Source organism: Aptenodytes patagonicus, chromosome 3 (genome assembly GCF_965638725.1).
Source record: "Aptenodytes patagonicus chromosome 3, bAptPat1.pri.cur, whole genome shotgun sequence".
NCBI classification, from domain to species: domain Eukaryota; kingdom Metazoa; phylum Chordata; class Aves; order Sphenisciformes; family Spheniscidae; genus Aptenodytes; species Aptenodytes patagonicus.
The window spans coordinates 100757354-100784406 of NC_134951.1; the positions used below are offsets into that span (position 1 = coordinate 100757354).

Consider the following 27053-nt stretch of genomic DNA (forward strand, 5'->3'; position numbering starts at 1 on the left):
GCTCAAACAGTATATATAGATGAAGACTCAAATTGAATTTCTGTAGCTTCTGCGAGTTAGGATATGTCAACCTATTCGTTGCTTCAATTCCCCATTGGATAATTATTCTGATTTTGATGAGTATGTTTAGGTGCTTACCATACTGATTTACTCATGTACCTGACCAGACTACTAGGAGGCTAACAACATTTTTGACTGTAAAGTGATCCAACATCCCCTGTGTGGAAGGCCACAAAAGCAGACAGATACGTGCTGAGACTCTCCCTGAACTTTTCGTACCACATTTACAGCATGGACAGCCAATCGTACTGCGACCCATTCCTCTTCAAAAGACTGCCATCTTTCCAAATTTTGCAGTCCGTCAGCAAGGATAAAAACTCTTCTTAATAGACATCAGTTACAGCATTACAAGAAAACATCATATGGATTGATGTATTTGGAGACCAGTGATGCTTATTGTTTGTAAGATGACAGTTAAGTTCTTCGTATGCTTTTAAGGTTGCAAAACATACCCAGAAAATCAAGATGTTACATAGTTGTTTAACTGGTAAAATCTGTGTGACAAAGCTTATGCTAATGCTGTCAGCACACAGGATTTGGAATATGCTCATAGGCACCAAACACCTCCAGTGACTTTGAGAAGACTCAGCATGAAGAAAAAAATGGAGGTTTATGCAAAAGCCGCAATTTGAAGAGAAAACACTCTTCAAATTAAGCTGGTGTTTTTTTGGTTTTTTTGTTTTTTTTTTTTTAAAGCTAGTTAGTATACCTACTACTAGCTAGGTATACTAACTGGAGATTGTTAACTGGAATTACTGCCAGAGTACGCTGATAGCTGATCTACTGAAACAGAAGTCAAGAATTTTAGACCATGAAAACGGAAAGTATTTAACGTGCAAATTGAAACATGATGAAATACTGAAATATTTTAGACAATGTCACATTGACAGGTTAAGTTAAATCATTTAATAAGCTCTATGACCCTAATTAATTAAACTTATGCATACTATTAATCCCTCTAATCAATCCAGTTAAAGACTAAAGCAGTCTCACGTGTTTGTACACAAAGTGCCCTGCTGAAGTGAGTTTTAACAATGCAGCTAAGCAGAACGCTGGGATCAGTCAGAACTCGGTGACCATTATGTAGCTGGTAAGCAGAAAAGGTCTGTAAACTCACCTGCTTGGTGTTTTTGAGGTAAATGTTATATTGCCCAAGATAGTGTTCACGCACTGTTACCTGTGTTTGTCTTTGAGTGTTTAGTGCTTCACAGATGAGGCTCTTGTTAGCAAATCCTTCCTTTGCAAAACGTCCACTCCTAAAAGACAAGCTCACGGTATTTTGTACAACATGTAACAGGAAAAATATTCATCCTTCATCTTTGTTTCTTCCTCATTAGGAAATACTCAGGAAAACTTTGGGGAAAAAAATAAGATTTAACATCATTGTATTTATTAGGTTCCGAAACAATACACATTCACATCCTTTTGAATACAGTACATTTGGCACAGTAATAATGTTTACGATGGAATAACACTAATGAATGGCAAGAGATTCAAATTACATCCATAAGAAAAAAAATTCTGTACAAATAAATCCTCACAATAAAAAAAACCCCTACCCCCCCAACTGAATACATTTTATAGGTAGCCAGAACTATTCTGCATATAATTTAAGAAGAGGTAATTTGTAAGCCTTTTTTGGAGAGAATTATTTTTCACCCTATGGAGAAAAATGTGTTTCCATTTTTTTATAAAGTCTATCTGGGAGGAAAAACAAGAAACAATGGATTTTTTATAATTATTATTATTATTAATAATCTTTTTGGCATTTTGCACTCATTTTACAAAGAAGGAACAGGAAAGATTTTACAGAACAGGCAGAAATGTAACAGAATGTCCATTTTTAAGAATTATCTTTAAAAAATGTTCAAGGTAACAGACAAACCTTCTGACGTAAACCCAATGCAGAGGATCTAACTATTTATATTGAAGAAATATCTGCCCATGCAAAAGTTTTTATCTCCTTGACTTTTCTCTTAGCATCCTACCAAACATTGCAGGTGCTGAGGCCTCTTGAAATACAAACGTTTGCTAATTATCTTCATGTTAGAAACAGGAATACAGACTACATAGCTTGCTTACAAAAGCTTTATGGGATGCTTTTATTCTTTCAGAATAAATGCTCAGAGTTTTGTGTAAAGGCCTCTTGTTGTACAAACAGTAGTGCACTCCCCGATAACTTGTCTTCCTAGCCAGTCTACTCACCTATGGAAAAGAACGCTTTAGCATTGTGATCAGTTCTTGCCTGGATGTCAAAAGCTAACCGTGATGAGAAATAAACAGAGCCAGTGGCGAGACACAAATTGATGGGCAGTTCTACAATATATTTCTAAAAGAGAAAGAAATTTAAACATTGAGATGATGCAATCATTAAGATGTTTCTGTGCTGGTACTCAGCTCCAGAAGCTAGTCTTTTCCCAGTACAAAAGATTACTGAAGATAAATTAAATTAAACTAAAGGCTTGATCCATTATTACACCTGTAGGCCAGACAACACATTAATTGATATATCATAATATTTAATATTTTGAAATCATCATAAGAATATATATAATAATTACACCTGAGTTTTAAAAACAAAACAAAATGGAACTGAATGTTGGCATCAGTAACAGGCTATGAGCAGCCAGACGCAAAACTGACACAAACTAACTCATCTGCTTGAGACCGAGATTCTCTCTTAAAGCCAATGATTCACACTTTGTCCACCACGATTTGTAACATTCCTTTCTCTTTCCGAGCTCTATCATGTCATAATAGAGTTGAAGAGAACTATACAAGAGATTTAGTATAGCTTAATATATGTCTACATCTTTTATAACAAAAACCTCATCTCTCTGACAGTAACTTGAACCAATACACATACAAGAGTATTGCACATGGACATTATTATAATTATTCTTTCATAGACTAACATTTTAATAGTATGCCTGAACATGCAGCAGTTGATACCTCTATATTCAATGAATTCCACAGGCCTTGCAGCAAACACTATATACAAAATCTCACCTGTACAAAAGGCAAAAAAGCTTCTTTAGTGCCACTTTGCCAATCACAAGTATATATATTTTTGTGCAGCTGGAAATCCATGTGCAACAATTAAAATGGATTCCAATGACCGCTCACTCAGTCCAGTAAAATATATAATAAAATGACCTCAGCGATACATGTACACAAAAAAACCCCCCAAAACAAAACCCAAACCAAACCACAGGGTACTCCTGGAAATATAAGTACATAACACTGTTAGCGTATCTACAGGAGGTAACTTCACATTAGTAATATTGTCCACATGAGTTACCATTTCAATTAATACACAAAAAAATTCCATTTACAACTTTCAGTAATGTCAGTTTGTGAATGTTTGATCTTCAGTTTTTTAAACACTTCCACATAATGCAGGTGTAGCCTTATTTTGTGTCTTCAAAAAGCAGATTTCTCTTTAGATTTTAAACATAAAAAACAACAAACACAGTAGTATTATGGTTTTGTAAAAGTGTGCAAAAGTAACACACTGCTGAGAAAATAAATATAAATAAGAAATTATTTATCAACTTAGCTACAATGGAAAAGGCAAATTTATAATGTTTATAATTAATTTTTTATGTAAAATTAACTGTAAACATTTTCAAGCTTGCCATTATATTAATGGTTCATTTAAAAGGATATTAAATTTGGTAACATGGATAGTACACCCAATTGCCTGAAAAACAGCAAAATGCCTATATATAGCTGTGTTGAAGTACTATAGGCTTTTTATTCTTTAGCCCTTTAATAACTATCCATATAGTATCTATTTCCTGCTTTAAATAAAATTTCAGTTATCTTTGTGACTCTTCTTATTCCTAAGAGTTTTCCATAAATTGTACGAGGAACTTCATTGAAAGCCTTAATTGATGTGCTTCTTTTTCTGGACAGCTTTATTTCAAGTCTGTACCTCACCACAATAAATTCGTAATTGAGGATTACACCTCCACAAAGGCAGACTTCTTTGCTTACCAAAGGGCAACATATTACTTATTTGTTCCACATCTGAGTGCAGATCTCACTATAACCACCAGTGCAGTTCTCACCTTCTTAGCTTAAATATATATGACGATTACAGAACGTGATCTGCTAAATCGCTTTTAATAGCACGCCTTCATTTTCCATGGAAAAGATGCAATTTTGTCCTCTGGGGAGATCTTAGGAATAAAAGAAAAGTTGCAAATATACGGCAGTGTGTTACATCTACAATTTCTGATACAAAATTATTTTGCATTGCTTTGTGAGACAGAAATTAAGAGTGCTTTCAGGTCAGAAGATTAAAGGAAAAAAACAATAAATATATACTTTAATTGGGGATATGGGCTCAGGGTAAGAAAAGCAGTTCTTGATCTACTGAGTCTCAGTAATTTGACAATCTCTTCAGAATCACTTCTTGCAGCATCATTCATCTGTCAGCCTAATGTTGTCTATGGCAGTAGTTCTTCTCCAAAATAAGAGAACCCTTTAAATTCTTCTTGATTGATTTGTTTTATAATTGTCTCATCCACTAGCGTTAATACTGGTTCCTCTCGTGTAAAGTCTTGATCAAAGTTATTTACATCCCTTTTGGTTTTCTGAGAAGAAAAATACAAATAAGGTGAATGGTAAAACAGCACAGTAAAATAAAAGCTGCTCTTCCTCCTCTCCCCGCCCCTCCCCCCCCCCCCCCCCCCCCCCGAAAGGCTGAATTTTCTGGAATGATTGAAATAAAAGAGGAGCTACTTCACACAAAGAATAACAGACGTATGAGAGAAGCTACAGGAGCAAGTACTATAAATGAGTTCAGGAGAGGCCACAGAAGCAGTACTATAAATGAGTTCCCAGAGACTCACGGGTCTCTGACAGGCGAAGGAATAGCAGTATGATGATAAAGCAGGAAGCTGAGATTAGGACTAGTTTAAAAAAGGCTTTGGCATAGTAGGTGGTACAGCTGTTTCCTCTTAGATTTGAACATAATGATATCTCATTTCAGTGGCACAGAGCGAACTGATTTAATTCATTTCCCCACAATATAGCCTACTGTTTCAACTGTAAGTTAACTATTTCTTTATATCTGGCTACACTCAGCTTTAAAATCCGATGTAGATCTCGCAACAGCTCTCAGTCCAAAATCCTTGAGCTCCACATTGGCAACTCGGATTTCCTAGTGCAGCCAAATGTCATTCGGAGCACCCCGGCAAACTGTGAAAATCTGGCTCCAGAGAAATCCACCTCCGAACTCTTCTTTATTTCAATGGCATCAGGATTTCCCCACTGAAGTCTAAAGCACCTCGCTCTTTCAGCGAGGTTGGGCCAACAAAGTGCAACTGTACATGTTGTGGTTGGGATAAGGCATATTAACTAGAGACAGCCTTGGGGCGGCCGACTTGTTGTCCTCAGGGCACTCACGACAGTGACCATCTGGGTCCACCTACATGTAAAAAACCTTAAGGCTACAGGGGAAAACATTCCCCATTGTCATTCCCTCGAGACCTGCACTGTTCATGTTTTCCATGTTAGCAGCGTATTTCAGGCATGTACAGGTTCACGGAATTGCAACAAGCATTTTCCTTTACACTGTCTCTTTTCTCTTTGTTTCATGAAATCTAATAGTTACCTGAGTGATACTTAATGGAGGCACACTGACACATTGAAAACTAGCTTTGTGTCCATCCTGCACGTGTCTGAGATGAAGATTATACCAGAAACAGAACAGCTATTTGACTTGCAAAGTAAAATGATAAAATCATAAAGTGATACATCATAAAGTACATTAATGTATTCCAAATGGGATATATGCCTTCCTTCAATGTAGGTAAATTTTCCTATAAAATATATACATAAATGTATTTGTTCATCAGCTCTACTGAGACACTAAAACCAAATAGTTTTCTTTCTCACAACTGTAAAATGGTCATAGCAACCTTCACCTACATTGTTTGCAAGAACTTTATAGATACAGGGGAAAAAAAGGTCTATATAAATGCCAGAGACTGTCACTTGTAAACCAAGTACTTTCTAAGTGCAGGCAACCAAAAATCCACATCCTCTACCTACAAAACTCCATTAAAAGCAAAGGAATATGGACTTAACAAGCATATATATATTTATGCGCTTATATTGTTTACATTTGTAATATTTACTTCGTACATAAAGACTGGACATAAAGTGTATGTGACCTATATACTCTGAACTGCATAAAGCGTGAGGGACATGGCTTTGGGCTTTTATGTTTTTTCCTAGTCATTTGGGCAAATACTGCAAAATAAGAATGAAATTCCGTATGAATTTTTAAATGTATTACATTGCAACTTCGTCTACATTCTTCTTGTTCCCCATGTTGTACCGTAGTGTTTTCACACACACACACAATGAATTTGCTACAGGAATAGTCACTAAAGCAGGAGGTAAGTGAACATTTGTAGAAAGTAGAATTCAAATTCAGAACTGTAGTTATGTGCAAGGGAAACGTGACTACACTCACACTTTAACCACTAGCTATCCAGGGCAAATAAGGTCTGGACTAGCTGAGAACAAATACAATATATATTATTTTCAGGTTTTCATACTGAACATGTAAGTGTTATTTCATTGCTGAAGCTAAAAGAATAAGATGACAAATTCCTCAAAGCCTATCAGGGACATTTAATTCCCAGTAGCTACTTTTTCCAGAAAACCATCACTAAGATTTGTGAAGGTGTTAGGTGAAAAAGAGTGCATATGAGTACCTCTGAAAAACTGTCCCAACACTGGTGTACCTAAATCCTATTGATTAAAAATAATTGTACTTCCAGTAGAACTTCAAATCCCAAACACTTCCGAAACGACAACCAAAGGTATTTGCTTAGATTTAAAAGCCTAGCGTGTCTTAAAATATGCCTTCAAGACCAAAGAAGGAAATAGAAGTTTTTACTTTCTCAGATTTATAAACAATTCCATGTCTTTTTGGCAGCATAGATGTAAATCACCCGATTTATTAACAGGACAAGTATGGAGCAATCTAAGATTGCAAGGATACGCTAGTGAGCCTCTAACTAACCAACTGATGAAGTGAGATTAAATAAATCACAGGGAACAAAAGTGAGTGGATTAAGCCATACAAGACAAAAGGTAGAGTTCATAACAAGTGCTTCTTTTCAACAGAAAGATTTATTTGAGAAACCCTCCTTAGCAACTTAGGCACTTTCTTCCTGAAGCGATGACTATTTTGCAAGGCCCCATCTGCTAAGACGAAACAGGTCTGGCCACATTTCTGCTACTATTGCTATTTTAATGTACTTGCACTGTGAATACTCTATAGGCCAACAGCATGAACCAATATATAGTTGTAGCATGAGGGCTCAGGATGAACGTATGAAGGGCTGTGGCTGTCTCCTAGCAGAGAAGCTGAGAAAAGAAAGGTAAGGAGAGTATATGAAGGAAACAGAGTGCAGCTATTATCCACCTTTGAACATTAAAAAAATCATGAAGAAAAATGGAAAAATCTTTAGATTAGCTGCAAATGCATCATTAAAAATGCAGTAATTAAATGGGTGGCATTCTGTTTATTTAGCCTGCAGCTTCTGAGACTTCGGGATACATTATTTTTAACTTTTCAAACTTTTTTCCAGGTAAGACTTCTCAACTTCAGATGACTGAAGAAACTAGGGTTATTAGGAAAGAAAGAACCCCCAAAACCACAGCTGTCCACCCAAACACACAGAAATTCGACTAGGTTTCAGATGCTATTTTTTTTCCGCTCTAGACTACCCAAACACCTTGTGTTCAGCATGCATCAATGCTACACGAGAGCAGGGGCACAGCGGCTACCCAAGAGCTTCCAACAATAGGTGCCAAATTCCACACTACACTGAAACTGCTCTACTGCAGGCAGCATGTGGGCAGTCCGTCTCCGTCTGACAAAGAGCAGCAGCAGTGCCACAGCACTTTTAGTGACTAAAAATGACATGACTCCAATTCTAAACCTCATCTGAAAGATGGCTTCTCCACCAGCATGGTATCTCTAATAGTGAGAAGGAATAGTGACTCACTACCTCTTGCGCAGAAAACGTGCCGGCTAGATGATCTTTCATTTTTTCCAGCAGTGTGAATGCTTCATAGGTCTCCCATCTGAGCACTCACCTAGTGTGACCTGCTTATCCTGGGAGACATGGTGGACCTGCTTCATGTGGGTGATATGATCTGATTAAATATAACACTTATGCTACAGAAATAGAACCCCTTGAATTAATAAATATTAACATGACCTACTACCCATCAAGGATGACAATTTTTAAGTCAAAGTCGTGTTTTATTCTATTCAAAGATTACTGCTTTTGTTTGAAGAGCTAAAGACATTGGAAATTTTAAAAGACTATCTCTTCATAAAACACCATTTAATCAGCTTTCCTAGTTGGCCTGTACAACTTCAGACAAAGGAATATTGTCTTATGAGTCAAAATACTTTTTTTCTTAAATCTCTTCACATAATTACTAAAATATTAAAAGAACTTCATATGCTATTAATAAGCACACATTAAACAGTGGTTTTCTGAACTGGGTTTATTTTCACTACCATTTCCATGAAAAATTAATTTTCCATGTGCAGTCACAGACTCAAGCTTAAAAAAACCTCCAAAACATGCTTAATAAGCTTTCCAGTGACAAGAACTACCAAACTTGTCTGTTAATGATTACTAAATGACACTATATGAATTGCAACAGTGAAAAAAAGAAATCTAAGTTGATGTCCTTATCACTGAAAATACATTAAGAAAGTTAGAACTTGCCATTCCTTCCATTAATCACATGAACCAAATGTGAGTGACAGGAGCCTTTGGTATTGAAAAGCCACAGAAATCTTTTCAAGAAGGCACCTACAGAGGGTGTTCCAAACCAGGGAACTCAGCAAAGCTTGGGCACCTCATCAGCTGTGTCATGAGGCCAAGATGCTCAGTGGACTCTCTTCCGCCTAACAAGGATTAAATTAATTCTCCAGCTTGGAGGCATTAAGAGGCATCTGTCTCTAATCCATTATTTATTTTCATTTAACCTGAAAGAGTTTTGGTGATTTTCTGCAAGTCCTTTGCAAGCTTAATGGCTCCACTAAATTGGGCTGGAACTGCCCAGCGGGTTCAAAGCCTACTTAAAGGAGGTGAAAGAAAGATGGAGGTGGTGGCTAGAAAACAATGCGGCCACAAAAGCCTAGGTTTTCTATTTTAGTCTGATTTTCCTACAAATTCACAATATGCTGTTTAAATATAACTGTAGGAATCCTCTTTAAATCAATTAATAGATTTCTGTTTAGACTAGTAGAAGGAGGAGCTAATCGAGAACAGACAGCCAATACAAGTGAGGCCAGAAATGATCATTAGAACAGTGAACCAATATGTTGGAAGAAAAAATTATTGTGTTATGATATTTTTCATTAAGTGGATCTTTTGACACAAAATACATACAAAGCTCATCCATGATTTTCACAGTCTGAGATACTGTCAGCACAGAAATGCAGATGCAGATTGGCCTTTCTATATCACTGAATGAAACATCTTTAACTTTACTCCACTGCAATTTTCTGTCAATAGCAGTGCCTGATGCTTCTTCACATATTTTCAAGCCCACAGTGAAATCCTGGAGTCTGACATTCGTTTGGGAAGCTTCACCAGAGAAGCCTCCCAGTGCAGTGCCCGGCTGTATTGGCAGCACATCAAACATGCGACAGGCACATTAAATCTGGGCAGGGAGCTGCTGCAGCTTTCGGTGTGCAGCTACAGGGGCACGGGACAGCAGTGCAGCAGGAACGGGACATGCAGCAAGAGTCGCACCTTCTCATATGTATTACATGGTATCATTTAATTTTATCCAGAATTTTGCTTCAGTAAGAAATAAAAGATTCCCGCATTTGACACAGTATCATCAAGAAGAAATTCTTAGATCAGGATGATCAGAGTTTGAATATTTTGTATTTACCTCGTCACTGATAAGATTTTCAGATTATTTTGTTCAAGAGAAATGGAAACTCAAGACATCAAACAAACTGGTTTGAAACACGAGGTTATGTGGCTAACCTCACGTATCACTGTCTTCTCGTTCACCTCTCTTTATTATGATAACAAAAACCGCAGCACAGGCAGAAATCACTTTGCACCAATGATTGGATCTCTTGTCACAAAGGTGTAGTAGTTTCTAAAAAGTTGAGACCAACTGTAATAAGTGCTCACTTTCACACATAACTCATTCTATATATACAGAAATTTAGTAGGAATACTGTGAAAGAAACGTGCTGAGAAGCAGAACGCTTCAGGCCTGTCTTTCTGTTTATCCTGGTGATGCCTTTTTACAGTATTTGCATGCCCTGAGAATCTGTATCAGTAATAGAAGCATTTCCTAGAATGTGTTATTTCAGAAGATATGAAATATATGTTATCTTATTTCAGAATTTATTAATAACTTCACAAGTTATTAAATTTTTTCAGCATGTTAATTGCTCTATCACATATGGAAGAGTTACAACAGATCAGACATGAGCTGCAGTATATTCAACTGAAGGTTATGATGATAAAAAGGGTTTTGAATCCAAGTAGTTCTTACAAGTATACCAACATTCATTATTTCCAAGTGGAGGGTGAGATTTTGTGCTCCTAGATTATGCTTTCATTAGATGTAAAGGACACCAAATTAAGAGAAAGAAGTGGGAAAAAAAACACTCAAAGATTTTAACAGATAGCGAAACAGTATTTGAAAAGCATGCCAACCTATGCAGTCCACAATTTAATCTGTTATGGAAGTACACAAATATTTAATAAACACCAAGCTAATTCACAGAACTATGAATTTTGAAAGGGATCATTTGTGATCCAGTAAACTGAAACCACCTTTATACTGAAACAGTATGTATCTTTCCTGGGAACGTGAAATGGGTCAAGTAGGAAGGAGGAATAACCTAAACAATTAGGGGGTACAAACATATAATGACTACATGGCCAGGATTCCAGCCTTTAGTATTTCACTTTTGCACAGCCTTTCTCCTATCCTACACCCCAAAACTACCACAACAAAACAAACAGAAAGGCAAACAAAACCAAAGCTCTGCAGGTTCACTGACAACCGCCCCGTGTTCCCAGTCTGGGCAATGAACCTCGCCCAGAAGAAGTTGCTGCAAAACCGTTGTCCCCTATGGCCACACCTGGGTATGGTTTTAGCATAAACGAGTACACAGCACTAAAGCTATATATACCAAACCTGCTTTGTTCATAGTCTGATTGCTAAAGCACAACAGTTATCTCTGTGTAAAACATCGATGGAGATAGATTTCACAGGAGCTGCAGGGGAGGTCAGCACTACAGCTTCCCACCTGTGGTTAGTCCTTTAGCCTCAAGATCCATCTTGTCCACCTTATCAGGGCTTGCTTCCATTAGGACTTAATCATGACATAACCACTGCACATAAGCTATGCTATGGCAGAATACATGCATTTTTTAGAGTGAAAAAAATTGCAGGGGAAGAGTGCCAACTTCTGAATTTCTACACTATATTTTTCCCTTATGGTAGGTTTCTTTGAGGGTTTAACTACATGGGAAACAATTTTATATTTCTTCGTGGGGTGGGGAGGAAATACGAGAAGAGAAAGTAATGGAACAATCATATACAAATACCCTTCCTCTGCACAATGCAATTCCTATTGCAAATTTTATGATCCACTCTGCAGCGTAGATTTTATATGTGCGCCTCTCTAATTCACATTATATTGGCAAGCCTCCACTGATATCCTCAACTGCTCTAAGGTCATGATCACCAATGTCACCTCCCCTCTTACATCCTGGCACACATCCAAGATTAGGCCATTTTCAGTTGAGTTCTCCTGAAATTGCATTTTAACCGTTGTTGTTACAGCAGTTATAGTAATCAGGGCTGGTGCATCTGCAACATGCTAAACCACCTGCTGGTGAGTCCTCAAATACATGCGTAGAAGCCTTTTTGTCTTCCTGATAACTGGCACTTTAGCACAAAGGACTGGCTATACCCAGAAAATGGAGCTGACTTGCAAAGAAGAGAAAAAAGTGATGCAGGAGAGCTGGTAAGTCTAGGGCACACGTCCCTAGAATTCCAGTGGCTTCCAGCAGACATCACATAAATCACTGAAAAATTACCTAAATACAGATAGTCTAGCAGTGCACTGAGATATTTGACCAGATTTATTCTGTAAAAGATCAATAGATTTACTTTGCTTTCCATTCTTTAATCAATCACAAAGACAAGGAATAAATTAAGGAAAATCTGATGCTAGTGAATAGGTGAACGATGTAATGAAGTATTTCAAGACTCATACCTCTGCTGTGTATGCTGAATAAATACTGACCGACTGACTTTCCAATGTTTTATTCTGCCTACAGTCACCTATCCCACTTAATTACAGAAAAGTAACACATTATGAAAGCCTCTCTGAATATGTTATGGAATTATAAATATATAGCAGTATCTTCTGATTCTGAGCCCCTCCTCTATCAAGGAGGCATGGACATGTGCCTTGCGACACTAGACGCAAAGAAACACCACAGCATAAAAGGTAATAGCAAGCATGTATAGTAGGAGCATCATTCCAAGACTCAGCTACACACTAGAACGGTTTGCACTACAGGCCATAGAGCAGGAATGCTACAGAGTTTTTGTCACGACTGCCTTCTTCAAAACATTTTGGGAAACTCATGCTCTTTGATGATGATCTCTAGCTCATTAAGAATAAAGCTTTTAGTTTGACATGGTGTCCTGGTTTCGGCTGGGATAGAGTTAATTTTCTTCCTAGTAGCTGGTACAGTGCTGTGGTTTGGATTTAGGGTGAGAACAATGTTGATAACACACCGCTGTTTTAGTTGTTGCTAAGCAGTGCTTACACTAGTCAAGGACTTGTCAGCTTCTCACGCTCTACTGACTGAGAAGGCTGGAGGTGCACAAGAAGCTGGGAGGGGGCACAGCCAGGACAGCTGACCCAAACTGGCCAAAGGGACATTCCATACCATATGACGTCATGTGCAGTACATAAACTGGGGGAAAGCTGGCCGGGGGGGCCGCTGCTCGGGGACTGGCTGGGCATCGGTCGGTGGGTGGTGAGCAATTGCATTGTGCATCACTTAGAATCATAGAATCATAGAATCATTGAGGTTGGAAAAGACCTCTAAGATCATCGAGTCCAACCGTCAACCCAACACCACCATGCCCACTAAACCATGTCCCTAAGCGCCTCATCTACACGTCTTTTAAATACCTCCAGGGATGGTGACTCCACCACTTCCCTGGGCAGCCTGTTCCAATGTTTCACCACTCTTTCAGTAAAGAAATTTTTCCTCATGTCCAATCTAAACCTCCCCTGGCGCAACTTGAGGCCATTTCCTCTCATCCTATCACTTGTTACTTCGGAGAAGAGACCGACACCCACCTCGCTACAACCTCCTTTCAGGTAGTTGTAGAGAGCGATGAGGTCTCCCCTCAGCCTCCTTTTCTCCAGGCTAAACAGTCCCAGTTCCCTCAGCCGCTCCTCGTAAGACTTGTTCTCCAGACCCTTCACCAGCCTCGTTGCCCTTCTCTGGACACGCTCCAGCACCTCAACGTCCTTCTTGTAGTGAGGGGCCCAAAACTGAACACAGCATTCGAGGTGCGGCCTCACCAGTGCCAAGGACAGGGGCACGATCACTTCCCTACTCCTGCTGGCCACACTATTTCTGATACAGGCCAGGATGCCATTGGCCTTCTTGCCCGCCTGGGCACACTGCCGGCTCATGTTCAGCCGGCTGTCGACCAACACCCCCAGGTCCTTCTCTGCTGGGTAGCTTTCCAGCCACTCTTCCCCAAGCCTGTAGCGCTGCATGGGGTTGTTGTGGCCGAAGTGCAGGACCCGGCACTTGTCCTTGTTGAACCTCATACAGTTGGCCTGGGCCCATCGATCCAGCCTGTCCAGGTCCCTCTGCAGAGCCTTCCTACCCTCCAGCAGATCAACATTCCCACCCAGCTTGGTGTCGTCTGCAAACTTACTGAGGGTGCACTCAATCCCCTCATCCAGATCATCAATAAAGATATTAAACAAGACTGGCCCCAAAACTGAGCCCTGGGGAACACCGCTCGTGACCGGCCGCCAACTGGATTGAACTCCATTCACCACAACTCTCTGGGCCCGGCCGTCCAGCCAGTTTTTGACCCAGCAAAGAGTACACCTGTCTAAGCCGTGAGCCGCCAGCTTCTCTAGGAGAATGCTGTGGGAGACAGTGTCAAAGGCCTTGCTGAAGTCTAGGTAGACCACATCCACAGCCTTTCCCTCATCCACTAGGCGGGTCACCTGGTCATAGAAGGAGATCAGGTTGGTCAAGCAGGACCTGCCTTTCATGAATCCGTGCTGGCTAGGCCGGATCCCCTGGTTGTCCCGCTCATGCCTTGTGAGTGCCCTCAAGATGAACCGCTCCATCATCTTCCCCGGCACCGAGGTCAGGCTGACAGGCCTGTAGTTCCCCGGATCCTCCTTCTGGCCCTTCTTGTGGATGGGCGTCACATTGGCAAGCCTCCAGTCATCCGGGACCTCCCCCGTTAACCAGGACTGCTGATAAATGATGGAGAGCGGCTTGGCGAGCACCTCTGCCAGCTCCCTCAGCACTCTCGGGTGGATCCCATCCGGCCCCATAGACTTGTGAGTGTCCAGGTGGCATAGCAGGTCATTGACTGCTTCCTCCTGGATTACGGGGGGTTCATCCTGCTCGCCGTCCCCGTCTTCCAGCTCGGGGGGGCCGAGTACCCTGAGGATAACTGGTCTGCCTGTTAAAGACTGAGGCAAAGAAGGCATTGAGTACCTCAGCCTTTTCCTCATCCTCAGTGACAATGTTCCCCCTTGCATCCAATAAAGGATGGAGATTCTCCTTGGCTCTCTTCTTGTCATTAATATATCTGTAAAAACTTTTTTTGTTGTCTTTAATGACAGCGGCCAGATTGCGTTCTAGCTGGGCTTTTGCCTTTCTCATTTCCTCTCTGCCTGACCTAACGAGATCCCTGTACTCTTCTTGAGTCGCCTGCCCCTTCTTCCACAAGCGGTAAACTCTCCTTTTTTTCCTGAGTCCCAGCAAGAGCTCCCCGTTCAGCCAGGCCGGTCGTCTTCCCCGCCCACTCTTCTTACGGCGTACAGGGACAGCCTGCTCCTGTGCCTTTAAGACTTCCTTCTTGAAGATCGTCCAGCCTTCCTGGACCCCTTTGCCCTTCAGGACTGTCTCCCAAGGGACTCTCTCAACCAACGTCCTGAACAGGCCAAAGTCCGCCCTCCGGAAGTCCATGGTTGTGGTTTTGCTGGCCCCCCTCCTTACTTCACCAAGAATCGAGAATTCTATCATTTCATGGTCGCTAAGCCCAAGACGGCCTCCGACCACCACATCTCCCACCAGTCCTTCTCTGTTTGTAAACAGCAGGTTGAGCGAGGCACCTCCCCCGGTAGGCTCACTTACCAGCTGTGTCAGGAAGTTGTCTTCCACACACTCCAGGAACCTCCTAGACTGCTTCCTCTCTGCCATGTTGTATTTCCAGCAGACGTCCGGGAAGTTGAAGTCCCCCACGAGAACAAGGGCTAGCGATTGAGAGACTTCTGCCAGCCGCTTATAGAACGCTTCATCCGCCCCTTCATCCTGGTTGGGTGGTCTATAACAGACTCCCAGCAGGATATCTGCCTCATTGGCCTTCCCCCTCATCCTTACCCATAGACACTCAACCATACCATCATCACAATCGTTGAGCTCTATACAATCAAAACACTCCCTAACATACAGGGCCACCCCACCGCCTCTCCTTCCTCGCCTGTCCCTTCTGAAGAGTCTATAGCCATCCATTGCAGCACTCCAGTCATGAGAGTCACCCCACCATGTTTCTGTGATGGCGACTAAGTCATATCTCTCCCGCTGCACATACATACTTGCTTTGTATATTATTATTATATATTATTATATATATTTATATATATTATATATAAAATATATAATATATAATGTATATTATTATATATTATTATATATATATCATTTGTATATTATTGTTATTATTACTAATATTTTATTTTATTTCAATTATTAAACTGTTCTTATCTCAACCCACGAGTTTTCTCACTTTTAATCTTCTGATTCTCTCCTCCATCCCACCGGGGTGGGGAGAGTGAGTGAGCGGCTGTGTGGTGCTCAGTTGCCGGCTGAGGTTAAACCACAACACATGGATGATGCATACGACAGGCTTCCATATAGAGAAATGGTATAGCAGGTTTCACCTTATACAAATGGAGAAAGCTAAACTATGATGGTTTAATTCTAAGACTACTGAATTGTTAGAGATCATATTTTGAAGACTAATGATTATTTTTAAGCCTTTGCAAAGACAGATCAAAATAAAGATATATGTGACTTTTCAGAAAGCAGCTGAAGCTGCTGTATTTTTTTTTGAAACTAATTTTGAAACTAATGCACATACTCATACAAATTGTAGACTGGAAAAAAAAAGGCATTGCACAATTATGCACGAATGCCTACTACTTCTGCATCTCAATATATCTCCTTTCCACCTTTCTTCCAGACACTGGAACTGCTTTTTTGGAACATGGTTTTATTAAAAGAGTGCAGTAAAACATAGCAGAGTTTGTAGTGACACGGGTTTCATTCTTGGTTCTGCTACTGATCTGCTTTGAGCTTGAGTAATTTTCTCCTCACTATGCATCTAATTTTCTTCCTATTTTTGATCTCCTATACATGGATTGTGATCTCTCTATCATCATCTATGATCTCTTGATTGTCTCTCACTTATACAGCTTTTTGCACAGCAGGAACCTTGTCTTGCTGGGAACTCGAGCTGTTATTGCGGACCTGAGGGCACAAATTCAATTTCTCCTTGTTCTTGTCAAATATAAACACAGTCCTTCAGAGAGTCATGGGCAGTCATGACCTTCCTTCTTTTCCATACTCCATAATTAAACAAAGGGAATCATTCTTCTGTAGGTCCTTTGCAAACATGAATATGGCGTGCAAATCAAGGAACAAGATCTGCACTTGAGGTTTTTGATAAATATCTAGACTGAGTGTTCCCCTCATCTCGCATAATTTAAGCATATGACTCCTGGAGCATGCTGTTGAGAGGACAAGTACAAGGTCTGTGCCTCCACAGTAACAAAATCCCTTGTAACAACACAGCAGCATAACAAGAGGAAAGCAGCAGTTAATGAAATGCTAGGATTCCTTACCATTCCAAGGTGCCTTCCCTGTCCTACTACTGAAGAGAAGTGCCCACATATCAGCTACTTCAGGTCACCATCTGCATATTAGTGCAAATGCCAAAGGAATTAAGTTTTGCACTAGTATGCAGAGTTGTGAACACATACATTGAAAAATTTTTGCTGCCCATTTTGGATGAACATCCTAGTAAGCCACTGTTGTGAACTTTACGTTTGCATTATCGTGGTATACGGCTAACACAAAAGGCTCTGCATGAGAAATAAACCAAATGAAGCCAAAGCTCTTCTTATACTCTATGTTCACCGGACTCCAGCTGTGAATGGGACTAGTCATGGATTGACAGCCTTAGACGAGTTTTTGCTTTTCTCTGATAAATTCCTCTCCGCAGTCTGATAAATAACCAGATTTTGCTGCTTCTTAAATCACCTGGTGTTTTGCCACTAGCTTTTAATGACATCAGAAACAGGCCCAACCCAGGAATATTATTTATTATCTACATTAATATAAAAATAAAATATTTCTGTTTGAACTCTTAAGAATGAACTGTAAGCAACCATGATAATAAGATCTCACTTAATGGTTTAGATTAATTTCTGAAAACAGCACTGGAGATTAAAGCAGCCAAAAAGTGAAACAGAATTTGTCTTATTCTGAGGAAGCCCAAAAGGAAAGCAGGAACACTCTGGCTGCTTATCATTCCATCCCAATGGGCACCACTTAAAAATGTACATTTAACAGATGATTAAATCAACTTAATTATTCAGTATGAAAAGGTTTTAGTGCTGTAAGACCAGGCCTCAACAAAACCAAACAAATACTGCTGGATCCCCGGTGCAGAATCAAAAGAAGCATAATAAAAGTTGTTTAACTTATAAATATTTGGGAACCTGCAGTGCTGGGAAGTAGCTTTCAAACTTCTGTAATTCTAGTGTTGTGGCAATCACAGCTAAAAACAGCTGCTGCAGGCACTGACACTGAAGAGAATAAGAAATAAAAAATAAGACTAACCGAATGAGCAAATTCTGGGAAAACAGAACCTTGTTCATCCAAACAAACAACACTGAAATCCCTTAAAAATACCAGCTCACTTACTCTTGATTTCTCTAAGTTGTGATACAAGCTGCACATAGGCTCCTTGAAGGCTATATACTTACACTCTGAGCAAATTTAGTGGTTGTACAAAGTTCCAAGCTATTTGAAGTACTTTGGAAACCAAGGTCCTTTACTTTGTTGAGGGAAGAGGCAGAAGTGTCACAGACTTCTCTGCCCTGCCCAGCCACATGCTAGACCCATCGGTATGAACTACGTTGCAGGCAGTTATGGTACTGTTGTTCACAACTGTCTACTGCAAGCTAAACTGAGATCACGAACTTCACTGCCTGCCAATAGCCGATACTTCTCAATCAGCAGCAACCTGGCTAACGCTTGAACCAGTAGCAGAAAAGTGTAACTTTTAGGAACCAGCTGACATTAAATATTCTAATTCATGATACCCTGTGGCAGGGGCAGCGTGCAAAAAAAGTGTTGGACTTTAACTGTTACGGCTGTTTGTAATAAAAAGGCTAAGTCCCAAAAGTCCGCAGCCATTTTTCTGTATTTTTTATAAAGGATATATGTTAACTGTTCTGACAAATACAGATTCTTCTCTGTTTCTAAACCTTTTTTGTACACCAGTATTAATCACCACGGTGTCACTCTCAGAAGAAAGCCCACTGTTTTCCTATGCCTGAAATGCCTGCAGCAAGTGGGGAATACATAATGTGCAATGTTTAACAATGGTACATGAGGGTCTGAGGTCTCAAGATCACTCCCCAGTGTTTTGTCTAAGCAGTAACACTTCATGCAAAAGCATGCAGTATAGCCCCTTGCGTGCCCATCTGCTAAATGCTCATTGCCATGCACTGATGACTGAATGGAAATATATTATGAAACTGAAGGGACACCTCAAGGTTATTAGGCCTAAAAATGGACCTACCTTGACATTTTCCCCATATTGAAGGCCTTACCTTAAAGAGGGACATTCACACTGAAGCAAACTTGAAAAGAGAGAACATTTATACAAAAAGAAATTTACTTGGCCTGTAATTTCCTAAGTTCCTTTTGGTGTTACTGAATGATACTGCATTTTACAGGGCTTCTTCCCCACAGCGTAAAGGCAAAGTCATAATTCTGCACGTATGACGATACTATCCACTGTCACAAAAAAATAGAGGCGTGCCAAAAAACCCCACCAAAACAGTATCACAACTTCCCAACACCAGGTTAAAAATCCCTCGTTAAAAAGTAAAAAAAATCTTTGCCTGTTAGCAGTCATGTATGAAAACAAATCTGAGATTATAAAACATATGTTTCGGGCTAATATATTTGAAAGTTTTCTCCAGAAGCGTGGTCCCTCTTTAAGGATTCCAGCCATTTTTCACAGTAAGCAGACAGTTGCTGCAGCAATTTAAACACACACCTCTCTAATTGAACACATTTTCAGGAGCTGTTCAGTGAGGCACCTACCCATTAGGCAGGTGCGGCCTCTGCCTGTTTGCCTGTGCAAACAGGCCAGCTGCACAATCCGTAGGTGCTGATTTGTATTTGCTATTTATTACCCAGTTTCCAAACACTGTGGGCATCCGGCTTGTCATAAGTCATCGACAAAGGGCTGCCAAAATTTTGCCAGTTTTTCACTCATTTAGGGGAGGGGGAAAATTCCCAGTGCTCACTGACTCCAGCTGTAACCCACAATCATTGGCTAGGACTAGAATTTCGTATTTGGGAATGATTTTATTTCAAACCTTTGCTGCAGCGCAAAACTGAAAGAGGACACATTGCTGGCATCCTTAAGTCAAGACTTAACAAGGGAGTTTAGGTTCACAAGGAAACTGCATACAGACAATGTGGCTCAGATAGCGATAACTAAGGGGGGAGGGACTTCGATAACAGTTTATGATTATCTTAGAGTTACCGGAGCTGAGAGAGAGGTGCAAATTACCGTAGGAAATTTGAGACTGAGGATCAAGACGAAATCTGCTAACACTGAGGTCTGGTATAGCACAGAACACTCTTCCAAGGGAAGTGCTACGCGTTCAGTCAATTTAAAAGCCAGGCTGATCTTGAGCATTTGGGTTTTAACACTTCTCAGTCGTATTTCTTTGCTGTCACAGGACTTTGCATTAAGCATCCTGAGATTCCCACAAAGTGGAAACTGAGGCATGAAAAGGTTAGGTGATGAACCCTGGACCACACCATGAGTTTCTAGAAAATCTGGCAGAAGAACTTCTATATCTTGCAATTCTCGGGTCTCTGGTTTTAGCTGCTAGACCAACTCTCTACCCCTGAGAAGTCAGAACTGAAGAAGGAACATACAAATATTCAGAAAACATTCTCAGTGATATAACAGTGGGAATGGAAGAGGCTGCAAAATGAAGGGAGTCACATTAGATGAACTAAATGGGCCGGCGGCAGCTGCCGTTGCTCCATACTGCAAGATACAATTCTGCCATAGATTATCTTGTTCATTTTGTTTCTAATGCTCTTGAAGAAAGCAAGCTTTTAAAATGGAAAACCAAGAAATTATGAATGCACAGAGAAAATTAAAATAATGTATTGTTCTGTGAAAGCTGCACGTTCACAGTAAATCATTGTAATGCGATTATTTTGTTAACTTCATCTCCATAAAGCCACACTATGAATGGATTGCCACAGGCACTGATAAAGCCATTAGCGATGAAACTTTGGCTTAATTGCTAAAAAGAAATACATATGGCAAACATCTGTTTTACCAGGCTTTGTATTACCCTCTGGCTCACAGTTCTTCAGCTTTTTCATGTTGAGGACGTCTTAGTCAAAGTCTCAAATTTTCCCAACCCTGACATTTACAACAGTGTGGCTGAAAATGACAAGTCTGTCTGTTTGCATGCACATGTTTCAATGGTTGACAGTGAAGACTCAGCCTGAAAGGACAGGAGTGTGCCTGTGGTGAGACTGTCCTTGATGCACAGTGCCGAACAGCTTCCTCCGGCCTCACAGCTCCTCGCATCACACTGAGCCGCTGTGACCAACAGCATAAGAAATATGAGAGTGATTTTATTGTGCTGGTCTAATTCCACAAAAAACAAGAAGAAATCCCTCAGAGGGATGGAACACCTCTCCTATGAGGAAAGGCCTAGAGTGTTGGGGTTGTTGAGCCTAGAGAAGAGAAGGCTCCAGGGAGACATTTTTGTGGCCTTTCAATACTTAAAGGTGGTTTATAAGAAAGATGGGGACAAACTTTTTAGTAGGGCCTGTTGCGACAGGACAAGGGGGAATGGCTTTCAACTAAAAGAGGGTAGATTTAGACTAGGTATAAGGAAGAAATTTTTTACGCTGAGGGTGGTGAAACACTGGAAGAGGTTGCCCAGAGAGGTGGTGGATGCCCCATCCCTGGAAACATTCGAGGTCAGGTTGGACGGGGCTCTGAGCAACATCTAGTTGAAGATGTCCCTGGCCACGGCAGGGGGGCTGGAATAGACGACCTTAAAGGTCCCTTCCAACCCAAACCATTCTATGATTCTATGAAATTGATGCCCGTATGAGGCTACCACTGACTTCAGCCAAATGAGCAACAAATTTTGGGCGGTGATGTTCCTCCCTCCCGGGCAAGTGGGACTGCGATATCGTGTATCTTTATGCCACTTGAGCACACCTCTCTGAGCTGATGTTAGTGGCATGTCAGCAGGCCACGAGTTCAGTCTGGAAAGCCTGCAGCTGGCCAGCTGTGCTCTCAGAAATGGCACAAAGAATTTCTTGCAGGGAATCTAATAAGATAAGGAGAAGATTGAGGAAAAAGCAAAATATGATAAAATATATCTTTGCTTCGCTGTTTCGAATATAAGCTTTGCCAGTAAATAACAACTTGGGACTATACGAATTTCATCAATACACATTCAAGGTGAAGCAGCAATCTGTTTCAATCACTGTTTTTAATGCATATCTTATTATGGGATAGACAGAATCATCCCATCATGTTACTAAGCAAGATCTACCACACTTACCACCCTATCAATGACTTTGGTAAGAAATTAACCTACTGCACCCTGTTTTTCATTTGTATTATGGCAAAGACACTTTGAAAATGGAAATAACCAATTCAACCAAGCCAGGACCATAACCGTGGAGACAAAGAAAGATGTAGAACAGAGAATCATTCAATACTATATCAAGGCTTTTGTGGTTCTTAGGCAATAAATTATGTTGCAAACCGTAGCCTGGTGTTATGGCTACTGATTAGGGAAATGTCATTCTCCAAATGGAATAAAATTCCAGGAAGAATACATGAGACAAAATATCTCAACATAGGAATAAAGTGCTTCAAAGAGATTTCTGTCTCACAGCAATTGCTCTGGAGAAAAGATATCTGTCTGCAAGATACCTGTCTGCACTAAAACTGTACTTACTTCTTGCATATGCAATTACATATTCATGTCTGCATTTAAAGCAGCAGGGAAGAATAACATTATTCAGAAAATTTCAAGACAGTCTGTGAAATTCTAAGAATTAGGTTTTAAGAACAGAGGAAATGATCTTCAAGAGATACTGTTGAGGTCACTGGAGCTTAGATGTAACAAATATCCTCTTCATAGCTGTTCAAAAGTTTCCTTGATTTCTAATGTACATGCCCCAGAGCTATTACTTTTTCTATAGTAGCTTAACATTTATAATAGCTCTACATGGGAGAAACCCTCAGTATAGTAAACCATAGTATATGTATAAAAAAATTAATTTTGCCACTGAAAAGCCTCATAATTCTGGATTTATGAAAGGAAGGGCTGGTAGATAACATGCATCATAGGACTGGGCCCCAGTGCATTTTCACCCCTTCGTATTCTCTATTCCAAGTCACTAAACTGGAAGAGCAGCCAAAGATCCTTCACAGCAGGTTTCAGGGCCACCAAATCTGCTTCCATTGTCCCTACATAGCACAACCTGGTGTGGCACTCCTGTCACTGCTTAGCAATCTAAACCTCAGCCATTTGTATAAGTGCTCTGCCCAGGGCACTCTTGCAAGCTTTCAGAAAACACAGTCAGTTTTTCAAGGACCTTTTGGAGTTCAGTAATTTTCATTCCAAGGCTGAAAACAGTTAGGCAAGAAATTTCAGCTTCCAAAACATCACTAGAATAATCAAATCATGTACAAACTAGAAAGACATTAACGGTATATTTCTGGTATAATAAGGAATATGTTTGCATACGTTCACAGCATGAATGAGATTTAAAAAAAACCCCTCAAAAGTCTGGCTAATAAATAGCCATGCAGTGCTTCTTCCAAGTGCAGTTGAAAAATTCAGATTTAAGGCTGGCAGAGCTGAAGAGACATACCTGAACTATGGAGAAGCACAGGCCTTACAGTACCATGTAATATAGCTCCTCAGAAAATCTATTATGGCAGAGAAAGGATAAAAGGTAACAGAAAGGGAAGACGGCTGTGCTAACCAAGGAACTCACGTGTTTTTGGGATCAGTGGAGTAGTGAGGCAGAACTGAAGCAAGGTTTGTTTCCACGCTAGCACCTCGGTGACCTCCCTTGGCAGATTATTCCATTGTCTGATGGGACCTCAGTGTTCGACCATTTTCCCTAATGACTTTACTTGTTTAGTGTCAGTGTTTTATATTGCCCAGAGCTCATTTGAATAGCCCCTATGTTTTGGGTTTTTTTGTAAGTGTGTATGATATAGTAATTATAAAATTTCCCCCCTTAGTCATCTCAACGGTTGGTCAGAAAATAGATGAATACCTGTATAAACATATGCATTCTTGCATGAGCCAAATTTTGTATGTGCATGCAAAACTCAATTTGAATGCACAAATGACTATATATGCATTGTATGCTTCTTTCCCTACACATATGTACACTCACATATCACATGCAAGAATGTCTATTTTCTGACTAATAATCTGGCCTCTCTTCTCATAGCTATTTTCACAGATCTAAGCTCTCTGAACATAAGATTAAAAATATTTTTTTAATCCCCTTTTAACATTACAAGTCACTTTTAAATAATCAACAGCCCTTTATCAATACTGAAAAATATTAAAAACCAGAAAACATTACAAACACAGGCATTAGTTATGTTTTTTCCATAGTTATTCCATAGCTATGGAACAGTTACGCTTGTTAATTTGAATCAATGAATCTCAATGCTACACCCACACTTGAATTTAGAGAGGAACTCTATCTAGATTTTAAAGTAGACTTTATTTCATTAGTGTTCACTTTCTTCCCTTTTTCCTGTATTTTTCAAAGTGAGTGCAATCTCTTCTAGCTTGGCAAGTATCCAAAATCACCTTTTCAGCATTTGAAATTTACTGCCCTAGATTCCTTTACCATTTCTGAAGTTGCATAATTAATAATTAGATTTTGTTTGTGTGATCTTTCTCTCCAGCCTAGATATATATCACACTTCACTTTCCAGCTAATAAATCGTTCAATTTTAAGAGGACAAGTAAAAATTTCAGTATGATCTTGTCGAAGATTTCTATACAACAACAAAATCCAAACAGTTGCAAAATTTATACAGTTGGTACAAAACAGCTGATGGATCATAAACATAGTGTAACTATAAGTGTAGAAAAGTTATCAGTAAAAGTTGATAGGACCAGGTCACTGGGGAAGATATCTTAGAGAGAGCAGACTGAGAACATGAAAATAATAGGGATGACTGTAACATAGACTACATATTATCTGAATTCACCACCATAAAAAAAAAGAGCTCTGAAAAAAAACCCCAAGCATACAGAACTACTAGACTGCAGGAATCAAATTTGGTAGAATAAAGAAAGTTGGCATATACAATATGGAAAGAAGTAGTATGAAAATCCGACATTATAGAATCGGCCTGAAGAAAAATGAGAAAAGGTGTAAATAAAGATGTATAAAATCACCCTAACAATTATTAAAGACCAAGCAGCTGTCTTGAAAATTATACAAAGGACTACTCTGAAATAATCTGAAATCACTACTAAAACTGAAATATCCAACTAAAATACCGTTAAAGGAAGCAGAAGAGGAGAAAAGGAACAAAACAACAGGAATGAATAAAATAGGAATGGCTTTACAATATAACAGCAGTGAAATAATTACCAGAAAGGAAAGAAGCTGCACTGAGAAGGTAGAAGGTATTTATATCAACAATGAATAAAAATGTCTGACATACTAAATCCCTCCTGACTTTTAAGAAGGACTGCTGCAGTAGGAATACTTACAAAAATAAGAAAGGCCTCGTAAAAATACCTATTGTTAAAGGGACTGTGCATCTTGATCAGGAAAGGAAAACAGCCCATAAACAGACTAGATGTGAGGAATCTGGGACCTACTAGATGCACACATAAAGTGAAAATGATTTTGGAATTGTGCATCCTGATTTGATAACTGTATTACCAAAACATTGATGAATACTGAGCAAAGCAACAAAAATTACTGCGAGACGAAAGGCCAAATTCTCGTGAAAACGGGAAAAGAGCTACACACCCAACTCGGCTAAACACCGACTAAGGCTGTCTGCAACTATCCGAGGGCTGTGGAACCTGACTGGAAAGCAGTTATTTACAGTATTAAATAGGCTTCAGATAGATACTAATAGGGTTAATTTGGGGTTTACACTTCCTGCACCAGTGCAGAGATTTGTAAGTCAGCTCAGGCACTAGGTGCAACCTGGCCACACCTCCAGAGCAGAGCTGGGCGGCAGGGTAAGGGAGCCGGCATGCCCAGCTGGCTGGACCCTTTCCAGGAGAGGGGCTGGCTCAGGCATCCCTCTGCCTGTAGCTACCACATTACAAGGTTTCCATTCTCCAAGAAATATATTAAGAAAAACTTCCCCATATGGTAACACTATATCTTACTATTACTCCCAGAAAGACATTCACAAGGGCTAACTTTCACTTACAGTTGTCAATAGCTACAGAGAGAGAGAGGCTTCTCCAAGAAAGGACTCGGATGAGCTGCCTCAGGCTCCTGTTCTGGACGGGCAGCCCCGCTTTCGCCGCCTACACAAGGAACTTGGGGAAATGCATCTCACTGGACTAAAAGTAAATGCATCAAATGCGACAGACGGCAATTCTGCAATGACAGAGGGGACTTTTTCACCTCCAAATTTAAGTTAGAATTCAGTGTTGAGCCCAAAGTTTTGTTTTGTTTTTTTAAAAATACCTTTGTAAACTATCTAAAGAAAGAAGCAAACAAGTACCTTGATCATATTTACAGGCAAATCAAACATTGTAACTAGGAATGTGCAAAGTCAAAAAATGTAAATCAATCTCAAAGGATTTATCATAAAATTATCCTCTTGTACTGTTCAAGCACAAAATTTACTGCACATATTCTCAGCTGAAAAGCTGACATTTGGTGAACTGTAAATATTTTCACACAGAGGAAGACAAGAATAAGTAAAGTATTTTTGCTTGACTTTTGTAGTTTCTGCATGTGGGGCTGCTACATATTTTTGTTACTTTAAATAGAAATACTTGATTATTACCTAGGAAAATGCAAGTACATCAATTTATCTAATTGTGATGTATATTTCTTTCCCCCAGGAAGCTGTTTTTTCAAGCATCTTCAGTTAAAATATTATTAATGAGAAATCCTTTCCTCTGTCTTTCACTACAAAATCCAGTGGCCATCGGCAGCGCAGGACTGTAGCAGAGTTCACACAGAAAGTACAGACAGTATATACCCAACTGAAATAATCTCTTCCAATCAAGGTATCTTTAGGAACACAGGAAAATAATTAAAACAGGGCCTCGAACCCTCTCA

The 27053-nt window shown here is 39.9% G+C and overlaps 1 protein-coding gene across 2 annotated transcripts in view; it reads right to left on the reverse strand.

Annotated features, from left to right (window-relative positions):
• Positions 1-1428: 1428 nt before the first annotated feature.
• The window catches only part of PRKCE (protein kinase C epsilon), a 309238-nt gene continuing 283613 nt past the window's right edge, over positions 1429-27053 (reverse strand). The window contains exons 15-16 of one of the 2 annotated variants that reach the window (XM_076334414.1): positions 19286-19315; positions 4601-4661 (exon numbers count right to left, since the gene is read on the reverse strand). In XM_076334414.1, coding sequence (XP_076190529.1) covers positions 19301-19315 — 15 coding nt within the window. In that variant the 3' untranslated portion in view covers positions 4601-4661; positions 19286-19300. Of the gene's footprint in view, positions 4662-19285; positions 19316-27053 lie in introns of both variants that reach the window. The other variant, XM_076334413.1, reaches the window with a different exon arrangement.